Raw genomic sequence first — 19465 nt, 5'->3', positions numbered from 1 at the left:
AAGTACAAAATATGCATTTTGATTTTAAAATAATTGAGTATACAACTTTTTACACCAACTCTAGATTTCTATCGTGAAGACTAATTAGAATAAAAAGTTTTACATTATTTACATAATTGTCACTATGTCACTTTTTTAATTGATAAATTAAAAAAATAAAATGAATCAGGTTTGAAGTTTTTTTACTTAACTGTTATCAAATTTTGGCTTATTAGATCCTTTGAATCTTTTTAATATTTAATTCATTTTTCTCATAATTAAATAACTTGGATTGAAACTGTTCAGACCTCATTAAAACGCACTCCAAAACCATTTTTAGTCGAAGCCAAGTGTCGAGACGAGAGTTAGAATTTTAGAGAATGGAAAACAGGTGGCTGAAAGGAATTGAACGTTCGGTTTTGGTTGATAGAAGCAAAATTTAAGTTTACACTATTCTTTGCATGTAACCATTTTCCTCTCTGATTTCCGAAACTCCATTTTCTCCTCCTTCTCTCTAAAAGTTGTCCCTTCTCTCTACCAAATCTCACATTTTCTCTTCTCCGATCACCGTTCAGGCACCGTAGAAGCATTTACGGCATCAAGAGCTTGAGTTTGAACCGATTGGTTTTGGTTTCCGAACTGGTAAGTTCTTCTTGTCCTTAGCTGTTCGTTCTCTTGTACATGCAAACCAAGTTCTGGTTGCATGAGTTCATAGTTTCATTCTGAACCATTTTGGTACTGTGTTTGATTTTGGTTTGAAGAGTTGTTCAGCGTGAGGGTAGAAGGAAATTGTAGTTAGGCGAACCTTCATTCTGACTCTAGGAACGATCGTTCACTTTATAAGGTAAGGGAAGCTTATTTAATTTAATTTGTATGTTGTTCACTACAAAAAAAAAGGGCATTACCGAAGGCCCAAATCCCTCGGAAACAGCCAAAAGCCGTCGGAAAAAGACATTTACAGACGGCCTACCGACGGCCATCGAGCCGTCGGTAAATCTCTTGTCGCTAACAATTACCGACAGCTTTTGGCCTTCGGTAATTACCGAGGGTCAAAAGCCTTCGGTAATTACCGAGGGCCACAAGCCTTCGGTAATTACCGAAGGCCAAAAGCCTTCGGTAATGACATGAGATGGGTATTTACCGAGGGGCAAAAGCCTTCGGTAAGTGGCACGAAAAAATAACAATTTACTCTATTTTTTATGAAACCAACCATGCAAACAGACCAGAATAACAATTTCAAGCACAAATTAACAGCCACACATTTTCCAAATGCACAAAACAATATACCCCACATATATATAGTTGACTTATATCATGCTATAATCGAACTTTTAAAACAGATTATTATTATTAATAATTTACTCATTGAAAACTGGAGCTTCCAAAACGTATAAGCATAAGTATTTATGCAAGGGAAAAGAGAGAATAATTTGTCCCATAAATAGTAAAATTTGAAAAAAATTATCAATACATAACTAATCAGTATTAGTTATAATTTAAGCAAAAGTATTAAACTATAAAATAAAATATAAAAAAAATCAACCAAGAACTCCAAAAAAAATTTAACTTGAAGGTTGCTAAAACATCATTTGCAAAATGTTTCCTCCTCTTCATCCAAATTCATAAAAACATGTAAAGGTTTTCAGTAACTCACATTCCCACCCTGTTCAATCGATTGAGTAATCAAATTATGATGGCAATTCAAATTTGGAGTTTAAATATTCCCCAAATTATATCATAAATTTGTATTCAATTTTCAAGTCTAGCACATGAACTCAAAACATTATATGAAAATATATATCACTCTTAGCCATATATTATTAAGGCAGACACTAATACAAAGCATCACAAGCATCTTCCAAAAGCTGTCTGCATTAAAGATGCAAATTTACTATGAAGTTTGTATATCAGCAGCCATAATAATCAAGAATGACCACTAAAATATTTCTATCATGTGTCTGAAGCTGACTCAAAAGTAGTAGTTGTGGGCTAGACTTTTTTTGGTGCTCAAAAATTCATTTATATGCTATGTCCTTATTCATCGTTTGAATCAATGTCCCTTGTCCATGCCAGATGCACTCCCATAGCTTTCTCTCTGTCATGCAGAATATTGACAATTCTGTACTCCTCCAAGTATTGGCAATTGTATCACGAATCAGTATATTACCATAAACCCAGTAGAGAGATAAGGCCAGAAGCATCACAAAATGGACACAAAGTAGTATATGTAGTGAGAAAAATAATTGAACACCCCTAGTATAGCTACCAATATGTCTGTACGTACACTACATCTACATCGATCCCTGTTTGATTTTAGATCAATAATTGGTGAAGTAAGACATTATAAAAGCAACTGTCTAGAAATTTTGGTAGTAAGACCAATAAATAAGGTCTCTGGTTGATTCTGGGCAATAATTTTTTACTGCCTTTACATGTTATTTATATAGAGGTGCTAGGTTAGATAATTAGGTTGTAGAATCACATGCAGAATGGCGATAAAGTAGGAAAGGAGGTTTGGCGTCCGGGATATATAGAAAAGGTGTTTGATTTTACATATTATAATTTTTGTTATGGGAACATCATGAACAAGTGGATCATATCAGACCCATCACATATTATACTCGTTTCAATTTCATGATCATTATTTCTTCCTTTCTGTTCTCTGATTGGGCTGAAACGTTTACTATAAACTAAACAAACACAGAATAACAGTTAGTAAAATCATATCAGAACACATAATGCAGTTAAAGGGTTCTCTTGGACCGAGAATTGAATAAGTGTTCAGTGGTCCTGGACTGACCCTAGATGATTGTGCTCTTCGTAGGCCCTTCTAACCAAACCTTATCCCGCCTCATCCTTTATTGGTTTTCAAAAATTTTATCATGCTCATTCATTTTCTGGAACCTTTACTTTTTCCAAGAACAAGGTTTGTAAAGCTTTTCATTTCAATTTAAAGTCTGCAGTGGTTGATTGTTTTTGAAGAATAGAAGAGAAGCATTATTCAAAATGCTAACAAGATGTTTTTCGAGGTTTGAGTGTGGTAGAACTTAGCATGCATATACATGTGCTGGACCACATTATATCCAAGCCTAACTTATCTAAACCACGTTCTCCATTTATTCTTTTACCTAATTCTTTCATTTTGCATACCTCTCTTCTGTTCCAAACATTATTTGCTATAACTAACAATAATAACAGCATACATGAGGTTAAAACAAGTAAAATGGTGACTGTCAAAAGCATTTGGATTTTGTTTGATTGCTTGCTATACTTATAACTCCTTGCTTGTAATCTATATAGCAGTAAATAGGAGGCTATATAGATAATAGAGGGCACTCCAACAGAGGGCACTCCAACAGAGGAATGTAACTAGGAGGCTATATCTTTTAGTACTTATAACTTCTTTTACTACTTATAACTTCTTTTAGTAAATAGGAGGCTATATCTTTTAGTACTTATAACTTCTTGGAATGTAACTTCCTTAATAACCCTCCAACAGAGGCCACTCCAACATCTCTTGTATGAAAATTCTCTAGAGGGGGAAAAACAGACATAGAGATTCTGCTGCTCCAGACTTGTCTGTAAATCTCAACAAGTCATATTACATAACACTGAAGATAAAGCAGCAACAATGCTGGCACTACCTAAAGTAGACAGACATAGAGATTCTGCTACTCCAAACTTCCATCTCCATTATGAAAACAATAACTGTACTGATGACATGCACCAGTTGCCACCTAATCATGATGCTGAATCTGCAAAGAAATTGGCTACTGCTGCTACTCCACATTGTGGTTCATCAAATGTGGTAGAAGTGCTAGTTGAATGTAATGTTGGGAACCTCAGTATCAATAGAAGTGTTTCAGGAAGCAACAATGGAAGCAATGGCCAAAATGGGGGCAGCACAGCAGTTAATGCTGGAGGAACAAACATGGAAAGCAACAATGGACTCCCTGGGAATAGTGGCAGTGGCGATGCTAGTGGAAGTAGAAGTGCCAACAGAGTAGATCAAAACAAGACTTCTCAAAGGGAAGCAGCCTTAACTAAATTTCGCCAAAAGAGAAGAGAAAGAAAGGAGAGGTGCTTTCATAAAAAGGTAACAGTCTATAGAGTACATAAGTAAGTTATTTAATATATATTGCTATGATGTTGTAGAAACTGGAAATTATATGTTTTAGACTATATATACTTCTTTTTCCCAGTGGTTGACCTCTATAAACATAATTCTCGAGAAAATTTCAACAAAAGAAATTGAATATAACAATGGGAAAATTCCTAAAACCCCTTTTTGCCTAACTATTTCTCACCATCCCACCCCTCAAATATATCCAACCTTCTGGTGGTGATACTATAGTCTTTCCTATCTGTATTCTCTCCATCCAGCTGTTCTTGCCATAAACAATATTCTTGAGCGTTTCTGTGCTGTGACATGTAAAGACAGTGGCACTCCCTTCAAGTGACAGTCATGTCCAGAACTAGCAAGATGTTGTCATGAGTGGCACTCCCTTCAAGTGCCAATGTAAGTTTCTCATTTTCTCATTTCATCGTTACAACCATTTCACTGATTAATCCTTCTTTTATTGAACTTTTGAGGAAAGTTCTGTCACTCACAGTTTAACTTTTACATTAATTGAAACTTAGGAATAATGTTTAATTGTATTCCTCGTTTTCTTTGATTTTCCTATACTACGGTTAAAGGTTATTTAAACTTTCTAACTGGCATGCCAATACCTTGCCCCTCATTCCAATTACAAATCAATCTTTCTCAATCAAACAAGCAATACACTGATGCCACAACAAAGTCATACAAATTTAACAACATTCGAACTGATAACCAATTTATAATCGAACAACTTACCTCAACCGAGATAGCCTTGACAGCAACGCCCCACAACGGCCACTCCAACGCAGCCCTCAACCAAGTTCCTTCAACCGTATACTAAGAAGTTAATGAAAAGTAGATGAAGGCAGCAACACTATCTAAGCTTTACCAAAATGAACATGATAGTGTCAATGAAGTTCTGTGGAACTTACCTCCGACAAAGTCCCTCAACCTCCACACCACCACCCCTCAACGAAAGAACTAACCTAGGACGAACCCTAGCCCCGGACTCCCGAAAACCACCACGCACCGTGAACCAACACCGATGGACGCACCACTGACCACCGTGACCAACCACCGCCGGTTACTCACCGATAAAGTGACAGACCGTGAACCAACGAAGGAAACCGTGTGAAGAGAGGGAGGATACGCACAACACGACGAGGCTGATGAAAATGATTTTGGGCCACGACGAACCTAATTTCTGACTTAACTTAATGAGGTCCTTACCGACGGCTTATAAGCCTTCGGTAATTACCTCTTTACCGAGGGCCTTAAGGCCTTTGGTAAAATGCCGTCTGTAAATCCCAATTTTCCAGTAGTGGTTGTACTGTATGAACGTTCGTTAGTTGACTGAATGAATATGATGCATGATGGTTGATATGCTTGGATTGTATGAACGTTCGTTAGTTGACTGAATGAATATGATGCATGATGGTTGATATGCTTGGATTTTATGAAGTATGAAAAGTGATTATGAGATGAATGTATAAAGTTATGAAACTATATGTTAAGAAATGAATTGGAATATAAATGATTCTGATATGAAATTTCTATATGAAAGAGTACTTCGTCACCGAATGGTCATCGACCGTTTGGTATTTCATAGTGAATTTGGTTAGACTTGGATTCTTTCATTTGGGAAGAATCTTAGTTGAGGACGATCGTCTTCGTTTCGTAATACTGTGCATGAACGATCGTTCTAAGTAATGCTTGGTCTTACACCAAGCGATCGTCTGAATGGTGCTTGGTCTTACACCAAGCGATCGTTCTGAGTGATGCTTGGTCTTACACCAAGCGATCGTCTGAATGGTGCTTGGTCTTACACCAAGTGATCGTTCTGAGTAATGCTTGGTCTTTCGCCAAGCGATCGTCTGAATGGTGCTTGGTCTTACACCAAGCGATCGTCTGAATGGTGCTTGGTCTTACATCAAGCGATAGTTCTCATTTCTTTTATAATATATCTTGATTGAAATAGCGTTCGTCCAACTTCAATAGAGTTTTTCCTTTTTCCGTGTTCGGTCATTGACTGACATTAGGTTTCTTCATGTGAATTCTTCTAAGTATATTCTTTGAAGTGTCCGTAGTTATTGATTCCGGCCTAGAGCCTTAGTACTTGATATGGTCTTCTAATTGGGTCACCTTTTAAGTAACGATCGTTCGTTCTACTCGTTCATGTTTATATGATTGAACTCGGTTTCTTTCTCAAACTGATAGTAATTCTCTCGATCTTATTCTATTATGGAACGGGAGATTTCTCTGTTTCGTTCCAAGTGTTCGTTCTCATATTGAGTGAGGATTGAACGTAGGATATCGGGTGTCTGTAAGAATCCTTGAACAAAGATGGAATTTAACTGATTGATAAAGAAAGAAAAAAAAATTAAGATGATGGATAATGAAAGATGAAATTGAGAATGATTATGAATGAAATATGAAGAGAATGTGATATGGATTGAAATGTTTGAATTTTGAACGAGTGTTCCGGGAAGGAATGACTCATGAATGATTATTGAATTGGTAAAGTATGATTGTGGGCATTCTAAGCTGGCGGTTCATCTTGATGTTCCGTGAGTACTCGTCTTCACGTAGAGGAGGGTAGGTCATGTGTGGGAACGGCAGGAGGTCCTAGTCCTTAGGGGTACTTTGGACAGATAGGACTAATCTCTGGTGGCAGCTGTTGAGGGCATCCTAGTTACTACATCACTCGGGTGCACGAACGCCTGTAGCTACACAGATTTCATACAGTCCGGACAGTAAGTCTAGTATTAGGTTTTGTATGAAACATATGATGAATTATATTGTTTGGTTGATTGTATGAAATGTATGTTTATGCATGAATTAAATTACATAAGCTTACCCTATGTTTCCTGTCTTGTCTTGTTTTGTACGTCCGTCTTTGTTCTTGCAATGATCATCCGTGTGGATGTGAGCAGAAGGAGACGTACAGTTGGAAGAGGCGCTGGAGGAAGAAAACCTGGTGGAGGTTGAAGTTAAGACCGAATTGTAGAACGTTCGGTCAATAGTTTAGTTATTTTAAGGTGGTCGTTCGATCACCTCCCCTTTTGTTTTGAACGATCGTTCGATGCTTGTTATGTTATAAACCGTTTGGTCAGACTTGTACTCCTGTACAATTAAAGTTTTTAACTTTTCCTGTAAGGCCTTTTGGTCATAAACTTGTGTTCGCTTTACTTTAGTGTAAGAACTGAGCTGTAATATTATTATATGTGTTCATTCTATTATATAATTTTACATTGTATTTTTGGGATGTTACAAAAACATAACTAGAGACATATTTTTAAAAATTATTAAATTATAAAGTATACAATTATAAAATTTTAAAAAATTTAACATAATAGATTTTATTTTACTGCTATTTTTTCTAGTTCTATTTATTTAGTCATGAAACTAAAATTTGAAATAAATTAAGTTTTTTAAAACAAAATATATATTTCAAATTATTCAATTCAAGTGCATAATAAAGTATTTAAAAATAAAATTAAACAAAGGATGTCTAATTTTAATTTTGTTGTCTAAACAAAGTGTAACTTAAACTTTTAAATCTTAAAAACTTAAACAAAATTTAAACAACACTTAAGCAAAATTTAATCTCTACTTTAGAAAAGATAACTTTTTCAACAATGTGTTATTTCAACGATGACTTCCTTTTTATATAGGTGATGGATCATCGAATACATAAAACAATGTTATTATATAATTGCATACTTAAAACTCTAGAATTCATGACTAGTTAGAAAGTGGTTACCCGTTATCATAAATTCATGTTTAATTCATTGTTTTGATCAAATACATCACGAATTACTCTTATTTCCATAATCTACTTATTGCATGTAATAAAAAAAAAGGAAAATTCACATCATATAATTTGTATACAAAATAATTTATTATCAAAAGGATTGGACGTATGCCCAAAGTCAAATACCCACTGCAAAAGACATCAAGTCTGTAATACTACGTGTCACTCTCCTAGTAATTTCAAGTTTTCTAACAATGAGAGTCATATGAGGAGAGGAATAAGTGAAACCACGTGATCAAGACTTGGTTGCATATGATGAATATCGTTGTTGGAACATTTTAGAGGACTAAGAGTTGAAATATTTTAGCACCAAATAAACATGAAAGAGCTGTGTAAATGACAGGTTGTTGTTGCGGTGCATCAACTAGAGCTGCCTGTTGTAATGGTTCGTATGAAAAGCTTGGCCACTAGTGTAGAGAAGGCCTTTAACGTCACCTTTTAGACATCCGATTCCCGAATATCTCACGTAAAAAATGATCGGTGACACTTCTATAAATAAGTTAATGTTGTAGACGTCCGACCAGGCTGGTCCCCGACGTCTGATGTCTCTATAGACGTCTAAGCCCCTATGTCGGACGCATAATGACCTAACAGTAGGTGAAAAGTTGCCCTGATCCATTGCTTTAGACGTCCGCGCTCCTATGTCGGACGTCTGATGTCCCCATAGACGTCCGAGCCCCTATGTCGGACGCCTAATGACCTGACAGGTAAGTGAAAAGTTGCCCTGATCCATTGCTTTAGACGTCCGGGACCCTATGTCGGACGTCTGATTTCCCTATAAACATCTGGGCCCCCATGTCGAACGCCTAATGACCAGATAGGTAGGTGAAAAGTTGCCCTATTCTATTGCTTTAGACGTCCGGGCCCCTATGTTGGACGTCTGATGGTGGCAAAGAATACCAAAAGTCATTTTTATGTCGTAGAATAGACGTCCGGGCCCCTATGTCGGACGTCTGATGTCCCTATAGACGTTCGGGCCCCATATATCGGACATATATAGCCTTCATCAAAATTAAATTTTAAATAGACATAGACTTCCAGGCCCCATATGTTAGACGTCTGATGTCTCTATAGATGTCCGAGGGAGAGGGCCCCGACGTCTAAGGTGTTTTATTACTCTTTGCACAAACTCGGGGCAGTTACACACACTATTTATCTTCTTCATCCTCGCGTTTTCTCTCTCGGCTTTGCATTTTCAGGTACGTTTTTCGTCTTTTGGACCGTTTAAACTTACTTTTACTCCGATTAAATTAGTCTTTGATGGATTATCTTCCATTTGAACCGATTAAAATGAGTTTTCACTGTGTTTTGGTGTAGTTTTGCTGGTTTCCTTGGGCGGCAATTTCTTGCGTTTTGGACAACTTTTTTTTTGTTTTCCATTCCTGTAATTCCTCCACTACGTTTGTAATCAGTTAAGAAGGTTAACATTCTTGTTTAAAAGTTTTTGTCTATGCATGTTATTGGCTTTTTGGTATGCATGTTTTTTGCATTTGGATATGCATGTTATGAACTTTCGAATATGCATGTTATTAACCGTCGAATTTGCATGTTGTTGGCTTTTGGATTTGCATGTTGTTTGTTTTTGGAGATATACATGTTATTGACTTTTGTGTATGCATGTTTTTGGCTTTTGCGTATGTATGTTATTGGCTTTTGAATATGCATGTGATAAAGTTTTGTTGTGTTGTTATGATTGGTATGTTAAATTATTAGTATCTAATTGAGTGAAATTTAGTTCTCATTTGAAATTTAACACAAAAGATTAATCTTTTAATCATTTGTGTTAAATTTTGAATTGCGCGATTAGACAGTTTGGGAAAATTATTTTTCATAATTTGCTATAACATGTATGTTGGAGTTTATGGATAAGATTGATAAAATTTCGGTTCAATATTTGTATTGTTCTCCGGTTGCATATTTGATTGTGACCATCCTTGACTACTCTCAATTCGTGTATATTGGAGACCAATGAGAAATGTTGCCGAAATCTTATCAAATTTATGATGTAGACTTCTTTGCATGTGTCTTAGCAAATTATGAAAAATAATTTTTCTGAATGGGTAGGGCCTAACCTTGTGAGAGTTAAAAAATTGAAACTGATGAAGTATATTACGAACATAGTATGGATCGAAGCTGGATGAATGAACGTCGCATCAGTGAAGAATATGAGAAGGGTGTTTCAGAGTTCTTGCAATATGTTGAACAAAATGCTAAGTCTGTGAACGAGACATATTTTTGTCCTTGTGTTCGTTGTCTTAATCAAACACTCCAAGACTTAGACAATATGCATGGCCATCTATTCATGTCGGCATAATGAGAACTTATACCGCTTGGACTTGGCATGGAGAAGTACTGGACCAACCTACCACGTCGCGAGGAACAGATTATGTGGAAGAATGGATGAGTGATCATTTAGAGGACATCAACTTTGTATGGTTCTCTTAAACATGATTCAGAGCAATCGTTGTTTCTAGGATGCCCCAACTTTACACGTCTATCTGCAACTTTGAAACTGTTTAGTGTAAAAGCAAGGAATGGATGGACTGATAAAAGTTTCATAGAGTTGTTGGAGTTGTTGAAGGAGATGCTTCCAAAAAATAATACTCTACCTATTCGCCATTACGAGGCTAAGAAAATATTATGTCCAATGGGACTCGAATATCAAAAGATACATGCTTGTCCTAGTGATTGTGTTTTGTACATAAAGGAGTTTGCTTCGCTAAAGTATTGTCCAACGTGTGATTTATCCCGTTTTAAAAAGAAAAATGACAAAAACACTAGTGATGAAGGTAATGATGGTGCACCTGCTAAGGTGATATGGTATTTGCCTATAATACCTAGGTTCAAACGTACGTTCTCTGTTAAAGAAGATGCAAAGAACCTTAAATGACACACTACCGGAAGAAAGTGCGATAATCTTCTTCGACACCCAGCTGATTCACCATTATGTAAGAAGATCGATGAAACATTTCCAGAATTTAGTGCAGATCCAAGAAACTTAAGACTTGCACTTGCAACTGATGGTATGAATCCTTATGGAAACTTAAGTAGCAAACACAATTCATGGTCAGTTATGTTGATGATATATAATCTTTCTCCATTGTTGTGCGTGAAGAGAAAATATGTGATGTTGTCCATGATGATACCGGGTCCTAGACAACCTGGAAATGACATTGATGTTTACTTGAAACCTTTAATTGATGATTTGAAAATGTTGTGGGAAGAAGGGGTCGAAGTGTTCGATTATGATGTTCAAGAATCTTTTCATTTGCGTGCAATGTTGTTTTGCACTATAAATGATTTCCCAGCATATGGAAACTTAAACGGTTATAGTGTAAAAGGTCATTTTACATGTCCCATTTGTGAAGAAAACACTAGTTACTTTCAATTGAAGCATGGTCAAAAGACAGTATATACAAGACATCGAAAATTCCTTCCTCGTAATCACCCTGACCGTAGATTGAAAAAAAATTTAATGCAAGTGTTGAGGATGAGGTTGTATGCAGACCCCGTAATGGTGAAGAAGTGTACAACAAAGTAAAAAATATTGACATTGTCTTCGGAAAACATCATAAAAGTACCTTTTGCGAAAAACATTTGAAAAAAATGATCAATATTTTTTAATCTTCCGTACTAGTGTAAACTTGATGTTAGACATTGTATAGATGTCAGGTCATGCACGTGGAAAAAAATGTTTGTGACAGTGTCATCGAAACTTTATTAAACGTGAAAGGAACGACAAAAGACGGAATAAAAGCACGACAAGATTTAGCTGACATGGAAATCCATTCTGAGTTACATCCACAGTCAATTGGAAGACGCACCTATCTACCCCCAGCATGTCACACTCTTTCTAAAAAAGAAAAACAAAGTTTTTGTAACTCTTTAAGAAGTGTGAAGGTTCCACAAGGTTATTCTTCAAATATTAGTAACCTTGTTGCTATGCAAGAGTTAAAGTTAGTTGGTTTAAAGTCTCACGATTGTCATGTATTGATGCAACAATTGCTACCAGTTGTTATTTGAGGCATATTACCTGCTTCTGTTAGAGGTATTCTGTCACATTTGAGTTTGTTCTTTAATGCCATTTGCAAGAAAGTTGTTGACCCTAGAGGTTTAGATCAATTGAAAAATGAAGGAATAAGAATATTGTGTGAATTGGAGATGTATTTTCCACCTTTTTTTGATATCATGGTTTATTTGATTGTTCATCTAGTAAGAGAAATTTGAATATGTGGAATGGTTTTCTTAAGGTGGATATACCCTGTCTAAAGATACATGAAGATCTTAAAGGGATATGTCAAGAATCAGTATCGACTAGAAGCTTCAATCATAGAACGATACGTTGTAGAAGAATCCATTAAATTTTGTTTAAGTTATATGCCAAGTAGTGAATCAGTGGGTCTTCTTAAGAGTACACATAAAGGAAAATGTGAAGGTAAGGGTGTTTGAGGTGTGAGAATTGAGTGTGTTAGTAGAAAAGAAGTTGATCAAGCTCATTTGTACATCTTAAACAACACTATTCATGTGATTCCTTACATTTCTGAACACGTTAATGAAATAAAGGCAACATACCCAAGAATGAGTGAAAAATGGCTTCTTAATGAACATGTCAAAACCTTCTTACAATGGTTTAAGGAAAAGATTTATGCGACTCCAAATGTTTCTGAAGTCTATTGAGGTTATCTTGCGGGCCGAACACATATGTCATTACATATGGTGGGTACTATATAAACAATATTTATTTTCAAACAAAGGTAGAAGATGACAAAAGTAGAGTTCAAAATAGTGGGGTTACACTACAAGCTGAGGCTGTGCACTTTGATAGTTCTAAAGACAAAAATCCAATCACAACATCCATGAGTTATTTTGGAATAATACAAGAAATATGGGAAGTTGATCATGTCAGTTTTAGAGTCCTAGTTTTCAAGTGTAAATGGGTTGATATCAATTCCGATGTTATGACAGATGACTTTGGTTTCACATTGGTGGACCTCAACAAGATGAATTACACTGATGAACCATTTATTATGGCTAGTCAAGCAAGACAAATATTCTACGTAAATGATCCAGCAAATAAAAAATGGTCAGTGGTTTTGGAAGGAAAAAACATGCACGACTATGATGATGAAGATTCTCTTGATATACTTGAGACAACATTTTGTTGCATCAAGACCCATTGAAGACAAGGTCGATGACGTAGTTGATGACATCCACACAATTCATAGTGATTACAATGAAGGGATCTGGGAGAAAACAATATCTTAATAGGTTTTGTGATATTTTTTTAGCGACTTTAAATGTTGTCTTATTCATCATATTTGATGTAGTATTAACCTTGTATATCTTTTGCAGGTATGTTGACCTTAGGATCAAGACATCGTCGATTTGTCACACGATTGCCAGAAGTGACATCCCAACGCGTTGATGGACAGAGGAGACATGTTGACATTGACCCCAGATCAGGTGTGCCATCAGGGCCAAATGCTGATAGGTTTAGGAGTTATCTAGGTGTGTTAGCAAAAATCCATGTGTCTATCCTTCATGAAACCCAGAGGTTGACAAGAACCTTTTATGGCAAGATATTTAGGTATGTATACTTAAAAGAAATTTGATAAACTTTTTTCTCTTATAGTTTTATGTCATTAACATGTTCTTTATTTTAAACAGCAAAATTATGAAATTCCAAACACTGCTCAACTTAGAAAGAAAGTGTTGTCCCATGTAGCGACCAGATGGAGGGATTTCAAGAAAAGATTGACACATCTATATGTCTTTGGAGACAGACAACATGAGAATCCATGGGAACACTACAATTTCACATAGGAGGAGTGAATGCAGTTTCGTGCATCTAGAGAGTCTGCCAACTGGCATATTTGTCTCTTAATATCTATAGAGTCTTTAGTTAATGCAATTTATTATGATTTTACACTTATGAATATATATGGTTTCACAAGGTAAAAGGTTAGCCGCCTAAGAAAGGCAAAGGCTAAATGATGCACCACACGTGTTATCACGAGGTGGTTATGCAAAACTTGAGAAGAAGATGAGGAAGACTCGAGCGGAGGCCTTAGGACTTGAGTCCCCCGACGTAGCACCTGCACCTGCTAGGTATGAGCTATGGAAGGCTGCTCGTACTAAATCTGATGGGAGAATGACATCTTCCTCACCTGCCTTGATCTCATAAAAAATTGTAAGTTTAAACCAAAGCATTGTTTAATTGTGTATTTATCATCGCATTTTCCCTCTTACAAAGTTTTTTTTATATGCAGGATTAGTTGGTTGAGCAGCAAACTTAGGGAACATTTGTTGGCCAAGGTAGGGATGACATTCTAACAACGACCAAGGTAGGGACGACATTCTAACAACTACAAGAACAAAAAGAAATTCAAAGAATGCTTGAAGAGAAGTTGCATTCCATGACGTAGCCCACTATGGGGTTGCCCACTGAAGCTCCCACACCACCTAGGGTCAACACTAGGTGATCATGCTCTATTGTAGAGCCTACTGAGTATAGTGACCAGTATGAGCTATTGGTTGATGGGGATCCCCACGCATTGTGGCTGTCGGACGAGTACTTGAGGAAGGGCAGACTGTTCATGGTGTTTCCCTATTACCCCACCACGTGCGTTTGACGATTGACGAGGTTCGGGATCCCCAGGCTTAGGTGCGTGTACCCACTTTAGAAATTCATTTTGTGGGGGAGGCCGTAGGAACATTTATAGCCTGGCCTAAAGCATTGATCATGTCACACATTGGTACACCACAGGTATAATATTTTTATTATTAGTCTTTGTATGTTAAATTTAAAAATATTTATTGATAACTTTGAAATTTTTATGTTCAATTCATACGTCCCCACAAGCAGTCGATGCATCAGCTAGTCATAGATGAAGATGATGACTTGGCTGAAGTGGATGGTGATCCTCTAGCAAAGCTCATGACAAAATTACCCAGGTTGAACAGAGGACCAATAGAAGTGTACTGGGATAATAAAGTATTTGGCAACCCCCCACGTCCCAGTATATATCACATTCAGTGATGCACCGGAGATCATTGGGGGAGACAAGATGTTGAATATTTCCATCCTTCAACTATTGTGCATGTAAGATAGTTAATTTTGTCTTCCATATTAAACTTATTTACATTCTTAGTTTCTAACAACTTAACTTTGTTATTTTAGGTACATGGACACAGTTATTGTGGACCAAGGTCGGTCTTCCATGCACGAATTTGTTGAACCTCAGACCATCCAACCTTCTAGTAACACAATTGAGAGCAAACAAAAGTATTTGAAAACATGGATGGCTGAGTCAAACAAAGACATATACTTTGTGTCATACATTGATGGGTATGGGTTGCTTGATGTAAAATTTCATTAAAGTTTTCTTAATTAGTTAACTAACTATTTATGAATCATGAGAGGTCTCATTGGCAGTTGATGCTCATCATTCCCAAATAATGTAAAATTGTATGGTTTTGTTCGCTGCATAGGAAGATGAAAAATGACTTAAGAAACATGCTTCAAGGGTAAGTGTTTCTCTTTTTATGTTTCAAATTCATTTTGACCTTCGCATTTTATGATAAATATAGTTATATTAATATTACCTTGTGTTTTCAATGTAAATAGAGTAATGGGTAAAAATCGAGGTCAGTTAGTATCCGTCCTGTATCCAAAGGTTGTAAGTCATTTATAGTTCTAATTTATTTTACTAGTTATTGAATGATCTAAATGCTTGACTATTTAGTTAGTCAGTTTAGTGTAACAAGCAGCTAGATTCATGGGAATGTGGGTACTATGTCATGTCTTGGATTAAGACCATCATTCGAGCTGTCATTGTACAGATGACTGGAATGAGGTAATGATGCTTAACTTATTTAGATTTTTAGTTTCTAACAACTTAACTTTGTTGTAAGATAGGTACATAATGCATCTTTCTTCATTTTGTAACGCTTGAATAGTACATCTGCTATACCAGAGGACGCAATTAAGAAGATAAGACAGGAGTGGACATCTTATCTTCTACAAAGATGGACTTAGATAGGAAGATTTATTATTGTTGTTCAACATATTTAGATTTACTAGTGTTAGTTTAACTTAAACTTTGATAGTTTAGGTTTTGGATTGTTTTTTAGTACTTTGTTAACTTCAAACGAGTTGATATATAATATTACAATGTTCTAGGATAATTTTCTGCTTTTCATGTGTGGTTTTATTGCAAAAATAAATACTTTTTTTTTAAAAAAAAAATACCCACTAAACGTCTGTTAGTGCCACATCGGATGTCTGTCAGTGTATAAAGAGACGCCCAATGAATTACAGAGGCCAAACTCGTTCCAGGGTCTTAGACGTCCGACCAGTGTAGGGTCGGACGTTTATATAGACGTCCGACTAAACAGGTCGGACGTCCCATCAACGTCACCCATATAGACGTCCGATACGGGTCGGACGTAAAAAGCCCAAAATAACGGACGTCTAAAGTGATTTCTGCACTAGTGGACATTGGATGGATCCAACTACAACACCTTTGTAAAATTCGCCGACTATAGACGATGTTGGAATTTTGTGACTCAAACAACATTTGGTTAAAGGAGTCAAATAAGTTAAATAAAAATATATTCCTATCCTATTTTTGAGGAGGATTTTATGCATGATTTAATTAATTAAGTATAGATATTTCTCAAAATCGGTTACAAATTCTGTAGTATAAATATTTATTGTTTATGTTCAATAAAATACATCAGTTTCCCTTTCATTCTTTTGTCTCTTATACTTTCAAAGGAATGCACGCTTTGAATCTAGTTCAAGAACTTGAGATGTAGAAGATGAAAGATTCAGAGACAATAAAAGATTATGCGGACATGCTTCTCGGCATTGCAAACAAAATATGTCTTCTCGGCATTGAGATTCCTGATTCTCGAATTGTTCAAAAAATACTTGTAATAATTCCAGAAGGATATAAAGCCACATTGACTTCCGTCAGGCCATCGTCTTGGTCAGCGTCCATATTTGAAGCCTATTGGAGAGCTCTAATTGCACCTCCATCAAGGGCTTCTGATTGCTCGCTGGGAAAGGTCTTAGGGTGAATGGTGATGATTGGGGTTGAAAATCTGGGTTGTTAGTGCAGGTTGGAGTTTGGGTGCCACTGGTTCGTGATAATCAGAGGAAAGGTAGTGAGAACGCGCTGATGGGTAGTGTTAGTCTGAACCCGTTATTTTGGAGTGAGTCTTTCGGGCATTACTACCCTAACACTAAGCACAACTATACTATGATGGAGAATAGGCAACTGTTCTTGAGAAGCTATCAGTTCTATCAAAAGAAGAGTCTGAAAGAGAGAGTGAAAGGCTCTTTGGTTTGTGTCAAGAAGGTTATGTGGCTAAGGCTGCACATATTGTTTATTTATGGTCTCAAAACTGTGTTTCTATCTGTTTTCTTCCTTCTATGATTCATATCTTCTTTCCTTCTTTTTTCCAGCACAATCATAGGTTCTATTTATATGTACTTTATTTGTTAAGTTTGTGGCTTCACACTTTCCATTGAATAGTGAGAACTCAGCAGCAAGTTTCATATGTGGATGGTTTTCCTTTTCAGTATGTTATCTTTATATTCCAGTTGCCAATGGTAGGGATCTTCTTTCTTGCTATGTTTGATCAAAAATTCTAGATTAGGTTAAGACTAAAAAGTGAAGGAAAAGAGAAAGCAAAAGAGCATATAAAAACAGAACTTAATGAGGAAATGATCTCGGTTGAGAGTAAAAAAGTTAAAAGCACTTTACTGTCTTAGTTGTATGTGAACCGAGGCATAATCTGAATCCTTTTGACTCGGTTCAGAACTGAGGCAAATAGCCTACCCTTTTTGCCTCGCCTGTATATGTTTCGGTTACGGAACCGCTGTCTATAAGCGAAAATAACCGCTATCATTTCCCTTGACTGCACTAGTGATTTATTGTTTATGCTCAATAAAATACATCAGTTTTCCTTTAATTCTTTTGTCTCTTATACTTTAAAACCTAACAATTGGTATTAGTGAGAGAATCAAAGAAATGCAAGCTTTGAATTTGGTTCAAGAACTTGAGATGCAGAAGATGAAAGATTTGGAGACAATAAAAGATTATGCAGACAAGCTTCTCGGCATTTCAAACAAAATACTTCTTCTTGGCATTGAGATTCCTTATTCTCGAATTGTTAAAAAAATACTTGTAATAATTCCAGAAAGATATAAAGCCACATTGACTTCCTCGGAGAACTCAAAAGATCTTTCCACAATTACCTTGGCAGAACTTTTGACCGTACTTTAGGCTCCAGAACAAAGAAAACTCATGAGAGAAGAAGGTTATATTGAAGGGGCTTTGACAGCTAAATTGCTGGAAAAAAAAAAGGTCAGGAAGTTTCAACCACAGAAAGGATAGCAAATCCACTCATGTCTTTCCATCATGTCCTTTTTGTAAGAAAAACAATCATCCACATACAAAGTGTATGTGGAGACCAGATGTGAAATGCCATTAATGTGGACAATTAGGCCATGTGGAGAAAATCTACAAAAGTCATCAAAGAAACAAGAGAATGTACAAGCTGTTGTTGAAGAAGGTGAAGAAGAAGAACTTTTTGTGGTTTCTTGGTTTGCTACTGCAAGATTAACAGAAAATCGACTAATTGATAGTGGTTGCACAAACCACATGACTTCCGATCAAGAATTATTCAAAGATCTTGATGCAACCTACAAAATAAATGTCATAATTGGAAATGGAGCAAAAATAGCAATGAAGAAAGGAACCATCGAGATCAAAGGTTGTACATGTTTGAAATTAATTACTGATGTTCTATACATTCCTGAAATTGACCAAAACTTGTTGAGTGTATGCCAACTTCTAGAGAGAGGCTATAAAGTTATATTTGAAGATAAAACCTGCATGATTAAAGATTCAGATAATAAAGAATTATTCAGAGTTCAAATGAAAGGCAAGAGCTTTGTCTTGAATTTGATTGATAAAGAGTAGTTTGTTGTGTACAACGTTGAAGACAATATGCAGGTACAAGGGTTGCCTGAATTGAAAGAGAAATCACCTGTATGCGCAACTTTGCAATATGGAAAACAAACAAGGTTGCCTTTTCCAAAAGACAAATCTTTGAGAACAACAAACAAATTGCAATTAGTACATAAGGATATCGGAGGACCTAAAGAAACCTCATCTCTGAATGGCAAAAAAATTAGAGAAAGAAGAGCAGCCTAGGACAACTCTTTCCGAAACAAAAGCTGAAAAAGCAGAAAAGCTAAGAGAACAAGTACAAGTAAATGAGGAAGTTACGAAAGATTGTAAGGACGTGAAGACTAAGGAAGAAATTGTAATTGAGACTTTCAAAAGTGAAAAAACTTTGGATGATACAGTCAAGGACGAAAAAACTTAGTGTGTGGTGATGGTCTACAACATGTGAACACCAACTCTGCACTGAACACAACTTCACGTGGCAGTTGATTCAAACCAGAGGAATTGCCCTTCCAACATTCCAGACCTGCGCCGACACCACTCCATTTGGGAACAAAACAACACCGGTTTACTCACTACTGAACTCGA

At 36.2% G+C, this 19465-nt stretch overlaps 1 protein-coding gene across 1 annotated transcript; it reads left to right on the top strand.

Annotated features, from left to right (window-relative positions):
* The first annotated feature begins 3579 nt into the window (after positions 1-3579).
* On the top strand, positions 3580-4477 carry LOC128195571 (two-component response regulator-like APRR7). Its single transcript, XM_052873559.1, has 2 exons — positions 3580-4075; positions 4417-4477. Exons 1-2 carry the CDS (start codon positions 3611-3613, stop codon positions 4456-4458), a joined length of 507 nt encoding a protein of 168 aa, XP_052729519.1. The 5' UTR covers positions 3580-3610; the 3' UTR covers positions 4459-4477.
* Positions 4478-19465: the final 14988 nt, after the last annotated feature.

Source organism: Vigna angularis, chromosome 2 (genome assembly GCF_016808095.1).
Source record: "Vigna angularis cultivar LongXiaoDou No.4 chromosome 2, ASM1680809v1, whole genome shotgun sequence".
NCBI classification, from domain to species: Eukaryota; Viridiplantae; Streptophyta; class Magnoliopsida; order Fabales; family Fabaceae; genus Vigna; species Vigna angularis.
This window is presented reverse-complemented; position numbering and strand designations above follow the sequence as displayed.